This window comes from Sinocyclocheilus rhinocerous, unplaced genomic scaffold, assembly GCF_001515625.1.
Source record: "Sinocyclocheilus rhinocerous isolate Xijiao unplaced genomic scaffold, SAMN03320098_v1.1 scaffold615, whole genome shotgun sequence".
In the NCBI taxonomy this organism is placed as follows: domain Eukaryota; kingdom Metazoa; phylum Chordata; class Actinopteri; order Cypriniformes; family Cyprinidae; genus Sinocyclocheilus; species Sinocyclocheilus rhinocerous.
This window is the reverse complement of record NW_015631049.1, coordinates 239,480-248,770: the sequence shown is the minus strand read 5'-3', so window position 1 is coordinate 248,770 and position 9,291 is coordinate 239,480. Positions and strand designations below refer to the sequence as shown.

Sequence of the window (9,291 nt, the reverse complement as noted above, 5' to 3'; positions counted from 1 at the left end):
ATACAGTAGCTCAGAAATACAAAATCATTAGCAAAAAAATTTGAAAACATACCATTCAGATTATTCAGAACCACTAGCCTCAGATCTTGGTTTGAATAGATATGGCCGTACTCTAAAAATGAATCAGTTTCTTCATTAGCATCTCATTCTGGCAAGTCTGCAGGTAGGTACAGGCAAAGGTGGGGGTGAGAAATTCTTCAAATTCAAATGAAAAGTGTCCTTGCTGCATCTTTTCATGATACAAGCTGTGGTATGACTGGGAAGAGAAGAGACATAAACTATTGTGTTCCAGTATCACTGCATCAGGAAATGTGCTAATACTACTAATATTATACTTAACTGAGGCACACAAATAAGCTTTTTTTTAATTATTTAATTTGATTGTTTTTGTTTTTTTTTACTATAAAACTTAGAATAACAATTAAATGTTCTGTAGCCCAGTGTGCCTAGACAAACAATTACATATTTGCAAAACTGAAAAATATATGATCAACATATATGATCATAAGTGAAAGTAAAAATTATTCACCTTCGTTTTCGCAATTTGCTGGACGTCAGCATAAACTTGTCTCCTTCCCTGTTAAATTAAAGTCAGACCTTCAGCTGTTTGGCGCCCCCCTGTGGACAACATGCTCTTCGATATGTGGATAATGCACTTCCACTACAAGAAACTGCAGGGATGATATGATTACAGAATAGTACAAACATTAAGAAAAATAATGCAAAAGAAATGTGAATGTGAAATGTTTGGAAACATTTATATGAAACCAATGGAAACACATGTGAATTTGAACAAGCATATGATATTATCACATCTTCCATCTATACACTTATGTCACAAATAACTATCACTACAAATAAAGGTACAACATGCCAAAGAGAGTCATTCATTTAAAAAGTTACAATACTTAATGGAACAATGTTTACCTGGTGCACTAACATTACTGGTATTCAAAAATATCATTGGCCAGGGTTGTGTCAATTATTGGTGGATCACCAGGGATCCTGCAACATCCAAAACATTGCTTTTTTTCTAACAAAGCTTTAATATCAACACATGGATGTCAATTCCCTTTTTATAGGCTTGCAAATCAGACACTTTTTTCTCAGTCACTGGCCCTTTAACAACAGACCAACAAAGTTTGTTCTTTGTCTTTTCAAATTATTTCACTTCAATTAACCCCATTAATCTGCATGAAGGGAAGCAAAGGCTAACATGTACAATCAGGTGTTATTAATCAAAGCTCCAGGACATGCAGCTTGTGTGTGGATGGTTGAGAGGGTGTTTTTCAGAGGGCATGTCAATTTAAAGCCTGAATGTGCAAGCATGATTTTCTAGTAACATCTAGCAGTCCAATATAATGTGAAGAATTCACCTTGAAGTCACTGGGTCAGAAAGATGTTATTACTGCTCATCAGGAATGACCTAGTGAGTGTCGCCATGGTGATACTGCCAGCCAGCAGCATGCTGCATGTGCCAGTCCATATCAACTTCTCAGATGGCCAGCAGGCAGCACAAGGCAGTGCGGTTTCTTTTTCTACTGGCCGTTTGTTCTCTATACTTAATTATTCTCTGACAAGCAAAAATTACAATAAAACAATAACAAATGAGGAACATCAGTAGAAGAGCTTGAACGTCTTTGTTATTAAAATATTACCACTTTTATAACCTGACTTCTGATTTCAGTATATGTTTTTTTGGTCAGTCGTCAATTCTATTCCTTTTATCCAAAGCAGAGCCTACCACCATACTTGTTATATCTTTCTCCTTCGTTATTCCCATAAACACCACTGCAGGTTCACGTCTGTGGCTTATATATATGAAATAAAAAATACTACTTATTAATATTCGCATTCATATGTATGCTTGGTATGTCGACCATTAGGTGGTAGCATCGTGCAACAGCAAACCGCGCCAGTCCTCTGTTGCACGACCCGGTACTTAATGCTCTGAGTGACGTCTGCACTTCCTCTTTGCTCCTGCGCCGCGAGGGCAACCATGGTGCGTAATATTGTCCTGTGAAGTTTCATCCAAAATCTGTTTTAATCCTAAATATGTGAACAACCTAGACCCAAACAAACTGTACAGTGTGAATGTTTACATTATCGGCACCATATAAAATGTTTTATTGTGTCATTTATGTGACGAATGAGAGGATTATTCGCCTCTATTTGCCGTTTTCCCAACTCGTAATGTAGATGTTTTGGTTGTAGCTGCAAATGAATTGTATTAATAATAATATTTAATAGAATACTAACTTTTTTGTCTTTATATATTTAAATGCATTATTCACACCCCTGAGCGTACGACAGTTGCTGTATATTTAGCGAAAATGTTGATTAGCGGTAGCGCTAGGAAGTATAATGAACACCGGCTGCACGAGATCTCTTTGACAATATGCTTTTTTCTCCGTAGGTGAACGTACCGAAGACCCGCAGGACCTACTGCAAGAAATGCAAGAAGCACCAGCCACATAAAGTGACCCAGTACAAGAAGGGCAAAGACTCTCTGTACGCACAGGGTAAGTAGAGAGCTGACTGGGACGATCAACGGTGTGTTCATTGTAGACTTTTACCTGCATTTGTTTATCTGTTTCTTCTAGGAAAGAGGCGTTACGACAGAAAGCAGAGTGGTTATGGAGGACAGACAAAGCCTATTTTCCGAAAAAAGGTATGTTGGGTGTTGCAGATGGGTTGTCAGGATTATGGATGCTATTGGATGATTCATGTAGACCAGCAGTTTTCAAAGTCTATCAATTTAATATTGCATCAAAGCAATGTTGGTGTTATATTTATTCAATTGTATTTTAAAGCAAATTTTTATGATTAAAGCACTTTAGGTATTGCTGCAACACAAAGTATACACATACTTTAAATGAACATTGTAGACCAAGTGATGTTCATTTGATTTAGTTACTCAGCAAAAGGTGTGATTTTGCTTTGTACAATTAAAAGAAAAAAGATCTAGTTCTTAAAAGGGAGCTTGAAAGAAATGAGGCCGACTGGTGTAGACTATGGTGGAAACTTGATATCTGTACATGGTAAACTGCAGGTCTGAAGTGTATTTGGGTTATTGTTTATTGTTAACAATCTATTTGTCTTTTTTGACATAATATATTGATATATTAAAATAATATTGCTTTATTGGAATTTGCATGAACATTGAGCCTAAGACTCTTTACAAGTGGAGGTCAGTTTCAGGCTATCTGATCACAAGTGGACAGTACTAAATACAAATGAACGAGGTCCGGAAAAATTGAGGTAGTGGTCATATTCGTGTTCAACATCACATTTGCAGTGTAAACATGTCAGCTGGTTACAGGAGATGCATTCAAGTTGCAGGGTGTAACCAGTGATCTGTTTTACCACTTCTTCCAGGTGTAAACAGAGCCTAAAGTCAATTTCAAATGTACATGTAGCTTTAAATTTTCCTAAAAAGAACCCCTACGCATCTTAATTAAGTCTAGATCTGCATTGTTTGTGGGGAAACAAAGGTTTTCCTAAATATTGATTGATCATATGGATATTTGCATATCAGGTGTAATTTGTCCCTTCTTGTGCCGCAGGCTAAAACCACTAAGAAGATTGTGCTGAGGCTGGAGTGTGTGGAGCCCAACTGCCGCTCAAAGAGAATGTTGGCCATTAAGAGATGCAAACACTTTGAGCTGGGAGGAGACAAGAAGAGAAAGGTAAGAGGAATACACATCAGCTGACCAGACTTGAAATCACATTGGTTAAAAAACATCCTTATAAGTGAAACGCCGAATTTGGAACTGTTTGTACTGATGATAAAACTTCGGATGCATGCGAGATGCCATATTTCTTGTCATGAATTGTTTTCAGGGTTTTCACTATAATGGAAAACCTGGAACAAGCCTTACAAGGCAATTTGTGATTTACACGCATGAAAATTAATTTGATATTTATATAGTAAACAAAGATTTGTGGTTGATTTCATCAGCTAGAATTTGTTTCCTTCCTGAAGGCAATCTTTTAAAAATTAATGCAATCGTTTTACAATGATGAATTTTTCAAAACTTATCCAGTAAATTCAAAACAAGTCATGGAAATTCACTGGAGGAAGAGGTGTGGGAACTCTGGTTTTATACAGTGTCTAACTAAAATAAACAGTGGTGGACCTGTTTTTTAACTTTGTGTAAATTAAAAGTCTGAAAATTTGTCCTTGGGTTTTTTAATTATTAGAATAAACCAAGTCATAAATGTTTGGGCTTTCAAATAAGTACTTCCCCTTAACTAGGACAGAACCAATGAAAATAGTTTCAACCTGTTATTAATGAACATGCCTAATTTCTATTCTCTTCTCTCTCTTACAGGGCCAGGTCATCCAGTTCTGAGCTGGGCCAAATGCTGCTTTTGTGGTTTACCATCACTGTCAATAAAAGTTGTATACAGTTATGCTGACTTTGCCTTTCATTTAACATCAGTATCAAACTGTGGATAGTTGATTGAATATTGTTTTAAAACAAAGGTAATAAATAGCACAGACACGCCTAAACACGCCTTGGGCTGGTGCGGGTTAACAGGTTAATAGATTTTTCCGTACATTTCTGCCATATGTACATTAACTGACAGTCACCACTGATAAGCTACCACTAAATATTGTAGAAACTTAATTTGCTGTAAAGTTGCTTTGCAACGATTTGTATCGTGAAAAGCGCTGTACAAATAAACTTGAATTGAATTGAATTAGGGGACTAAAATGGCAGCTTTGCTTCCATAAATACAAAAATATTGCTTTAATACATTCGTTATGTGTCATGTGCCGCTGTTGGGGTAAAGTGAATTATGCATCCCGCAGTGGAAGAATGAATCTACTTAGACTCTTACTCAGTTTTGTATGTAGTCAGGGACAGAACAAGGAGGAGACATGTTTTTTGACTAGAAAGTGCACACTTTACATTAGATTATCCTGAAAAATACATTTTTAGACTGATTTGAGTTAAAGTAAGATTTATGATTACATTGTCAGTTTTAATAGCCAATGTGATAAATGTAACTAAAATGTTAACTTTTGAGATATCAGTGCATCCCCATTTATGTCAATATATCTATACATGCATGACTAGAAAATAGCTACCAAACAAACCCTTTGTGCTAAAAATGTGATGGTCTCTTGAGTTGGTTCTTTTTTTTTTATAGATAAAGGAGGTATTAATCCATTAATATATATTCAGTGTCTTCCTCAAAAATCAACCCTGAAGGAGAATTTGATTATAACATTTATTTTTGATAACAGACAGGAACAAATGTGCTCAGTGCAAAAAGTATTTACAACATAAAAACGAAAAGACTTGCATCTTAGGAGGCCAAAGGTCAGGAGTGATTCAGCCATTCTGCATATAAACAAAGTAGTTTTCTTAGATCTTTGTAAAAGTGGTCTTTTTAGATCCATGCATATATGTTCACTCATGCAGAGAGAACGTGTTGTACCTTTTCCTCAACCGGTTTCATTTTAAATGTCCTTGATACGGGATCTCATCCTCACATTGGATTTAAACTGGCTCACAAAATGGGATGCTGGGAAAGTCTTTTAAGGGAGTCAGGGTTGCAGGGCAGGGTGAATGTCCTCATTTCTAAGCACTTTGTACGTGATCCAGTAGAACACGTTGAAAACGAGGAAGCTGAGAGGGAAGACGGCTCGTGAGATGGTGTCAATCCGCTTTGCTCGTTCCACGAAGCGCCGGCGGATCTCAAACAGGACATGGCCAGGTGGCAGGCCCGCAAACATGGCAGCAGCCTCAGAGAGAGGCCCATCCCCAGACAGACAGCTGTCCATCCCGTATCCTGTGAAGTACAAGTCCTGATTCTGTGAGGCTAACTGCTCTTCCTAAAGAAAAACATCACAACAAAATATATGAATATACACTACCGTTCAAATGTTTGGGGTCGGTAAGATATTAAGAAGTCTCTTATGTTCACCATGGCTGCAATTATTTGATCCAAAATGCAGTAAAAACAGTAATCCTGTGAAATAACATTTAAAAATATATATATTTAATATGTTTTAAAATGTCATTTTTTTCCTGGGATGGATATGATCCTTCAGAAATCATTCTAAAATGCTGATTTCTTTTTATCATCAGTGTTGAAAACAGTCAGTCAGTCATTACCACAAAATAAAGGAGCCTTGAATAAATTATAATTTATCAAAGAAATAAACATATGGACATGCTATATTGATTTGAGTTGAAATATTTATCTTGTAGATTAGCTGAAAGTGTCCTCTAAGAAAATGTGTTAATTAAATTGATTTAATTGAAATATATTTGAACATATTTTAATATTTTTAAGTATATATTAATAGGCAATCCGAATCACATTTTCTATAGGCTACTTAGCTAACATGCTTAGATGCTTTGTAACATGTCTATTTTAAATGTCACTTTTAAAAAATGTTAAATGTCATTTTAATTTCTCTCTCATCCAGCTCTTTCTGTCTCTTAGTGATGTTTTTGTTTTATTGTTTTAACTGGAAAACAATAACCTACCAAAGATTAATGACATTTATTAATTATGTAGAGTTATGTGTGGCAAGATCACCAATTAGTTATCAAACTTGCATTTTTATGAAAGGGGTAAGCCATCAATGTGATATGAGAGACACAAAAGTCAACTGTCAAATATACAGTTAGCGGTCATTATAAAAAATGTCATGAATCAGAATCAAATATTTCTAAGCCAAGAATGTTCATGTGTAAATATTTAATTTGTGGGTGCATATACCCGTGCACAGGCACTGCACTGGCGTTGTGTGCTTCTGCTTGGCGTACTCCCAGTGATGTTGTTGCTTTTGTTCTTCATCTCTGCTCCTCCAGCCTGACCAGATGCCTGAAGACAATACAAAGACACTTATTTAAAAACTGAGTCATCATTTATTCAAACAATAAAATATTCTCTTCCTGTGCACTCCTCAACAGACCTCCCCGGCTTCTCTGTAACCATGCATTACAGATCTGAAACGGGGTCACAATGTACCTTAAAAATCTCTAGTGGGCATGCACATTTCTACTGTAATGTCTTTAATTTGTCAAGACATAACTAAACCAGTGAGCAGATTCCACGCTGAACCATCCCATCTAACAGGGAACATTCTCAGGAATTTGGCTAATATTCTGGCAAGGTTTTCTCAGTTATGAACAAATATTCTTCCAGTAATGTTAATAGAATTATCATTTTAAATGGTTCTTTAATAAGGCTCTCAAATGTTACCACAAATACTTATACATTAATACATCATTCATGGAAGGTTTTTTTTTTTCTGAAACATCTTAGATAAAATGTGTTTAATGTTTCAACTTGTTTCAGAATGTTCAGAGAGCATTCAAAAGTAATGTTTCCATAATGTTTGCAAAATGATAAAATGGAATGTTCCTTAACAAAGAAAAAAAAACATTTGTTCAGAGAACATTCAGAAATTTTGATAACTTAATGGGAATGTTAACAAAACGTTCTTAATTTTTATTTTTGTTTTATTTAGCTGGAATTTAATTTTAAACAATGCATTTTCTCTCTAAGATACATGTATTTTCTACACAGTTTTTTAATTCTAAATATGTTTTGTCAATTTCAGCGGCTTTCTTTGCCTTTGTCCTCCTTTTTTGTGCCAGCTTTCTTTGGCTTTCCTCAGTCTTCCCTTTTTCCAGGTTACCTATTTTTGGTGATATTTTGAATATATATCTCTGTCTCTGTGTGTGTGTGTGTGTGTGTGTGTACCTGTTTTTCTATTCTGGTGGGGACTTAAACCTGAATACACACAGACTCATGGGGACTCGTGTCACGGTGGGGACCTAAATTGAGGTCCCCACGGGTAAACAAGCTAATAAATCACACAGAATGAAGTTTTTTTTAAATCTAAAAATGCACAAAGTTTCCTGTGAGGGGTAGGTTTAGGGGTAGGGTTGGTGTAGGGCAATAGAAAATACGGTCTGTACAGCACAAAAACCAGTATTTTGCTAGTATTAATGCAATGTGATCACATGGTTTGTTTGTTTGTTTAGTATTTATCGAATACAGTTATTGGACTGCATTTATGACACCTATAAGATTTAAAAATCTGCATAAAATCTTTTGGGATAATTATTTTAAATGTATTATTCAAATAATTTTTGGAAATAAAACGTTTGGTAATGAAATTGCATTTCTTTTTTTGCAAAAATTGTATTACTTAGGCCTACTATTAAAATTATTAATGGCATACTCCATTATATTCCTTTGCCCATTTATTTATTATTAGTAACAAAATGGCAATTCTCAGCAACAGAAACCATTCCGGTGTCTTAAGCGACAGCAAATCGCTCCCAGAATGTGAACAGGGCTTAACACAGGCATCACAGGGTATATAAAACTCTCAGTATGTTGCACTTGGCCAAACGCGAAATGTCAGATGCAAGACAGGCCTTTTAAAACAGCATTGATCGTATTTTACAACACTTCTCCGTACACCTACAGTCTAGGCTTATGACACACATAGTGTGCCATGCATGAAGAAGACACTCTGTTTTCATAAATAATTCACATCTGTGAGGGTTCCAGTGTAAGATCGATAAGAGCACCTTGTGAATGCGACCCCTTATTCTCTCGCCACTGACAATTTATCCAGTGCAAACACAGACACATGCTTTATATGTGTTTTAAAACTTCACAACATGCAACAATCGGTTTTATTTACTTGACACATGGTTCGTACAGCTCAGAGCAGACAATAAAATAAGCTGCTGTCTTGGTGCAAGACATTTTGACAATTAGCAAGGGAAGATCAAACTGAAAGCCAGGATACCTTGGTCCCTAGATTGCCTGCGGTGTATGTTTAGGTCCAATATGATGATGTGCTCAAATCCGGTGATTTAAGATAAGAGATAACAGTGAGACCTCTAGCCCTTTATAACCCTCCGGTGCCAGACTTTAAACAAGCCCTGCTACAGTGTATTGTAGAGCCTAGGATTAGGCCTTATCGTTAGAACACTGTGTGATCTTTAACTCCTTACTGAAGGAGGAACACCACATGATGCACCTCATATGGTGAGATGCATAAAAGCCCACATGTCATTAGCAATGTGCGCCTCTGCAAACTACCGCTGATCCATCAGTGTCACCTCCACAAAACACCTATTCAGAGTTACAATAACGGGTACTTCACACAAATCTTCATATGTAATATGTAAATTCTTCATTTGACCGACATCAAAAATTATCATGATTTTAATGGTAAAAGACTATAAAAATTGTTAATTGGTTACCTGTCAGTTCCCTTACTAAAAACAGGGTAAACAA

The 9,291-nt window shown here is 36.0% G+C and overlaps 2 protein-coding genes across 2 annotated transcripts; one reads left to right on the top strand and one right to left on the bottom strand.

The window, feature by feature from the left end:
* Positions 1–1,907: 1,907 nt before the first annotated feature.
* rpl36a (ribosomal protein L36A) lies at positions 1,908–4,416 on the top strand. Its single transcript, XM_016553810.1, has 5 exons — positions 1,908–2,002; positions 2,417–2,522; positions 2,604–2,671; positions 3,567–3,689; positions 4,335–4,416. Exons 1-5 carry the CDS (start codon positions 2,000–2,002, stop codon positions 4,353–4,355), a joined length of 321 nt encoding a protein of 106 aa, XP_016409296.1. The 5' UTR covers positions 1,908–1,999; the 3' UTR covers positions 4,356–4,416.
* Positions 4,417–5,339: 923 nt separating this feature from the next.
* On the bottom strand, positions 5,340–6,967 carry LOC107741266 (glycine receptor subunit alpha-4-like). The gene is made up of 3 exons (XM_016553966.1): positions 6,941–6,967; positions 6,745–6,849; positions 5,340–5,848 (listed from the first exon to the last, which is right to left on the bottom strand). Exons 1-3 carry the CDS (start codon positions 6,965–6,967, stop codon positions 5,561–5,563), a joined length of 420 nt encoding a protein of 139 aa, XP_016409452.1. The 3' UTR covers positions 5,340–5,560.
* Positions 6,968–9,291: the final 2,324 nt, after the last annotated feature.

Bases quoted from the DNA above. Each gene is read 5' to 3' on its own strand.
- rpl36a (XM_016553810.1), top strand. The intron at 2,523-2,603 runs GTAAGTAGAGAG...TGTTTCTTCTAG, and splicing joins AGACTCTCTGTACGCACAGG to GAAAGAGGCGTTACGACAGA. The intron at 3,690-4,334 runs GTAAGAGGAATA...TCTCTCTTACAG, and splicing joins GAGGAGACAAGAAGAGAAAG to GGCCAGGTCATCCAGTTCTG.
- LOC107741266 (XM_016553966.1), bottom strand. From the start codon at position 6,967: ATGCATGGTTACAGAGAAGCCGGGGAG. The intron at 6,850-6,940 runs GTCTGTTGAGGA...TATTGTCTTCAG, and splicing joins GTTACAGAGAAGCCGGGGAG to GCATCTGGTCAGGCTGGAGG. The intron at 5,849-6,744 runs GTATATGCACCC...GTTTTTCTTTAG, and splicing joins AGTGCAGTGCCTGTGCACGG to GAAGAGCAGTTAGCCTCACA.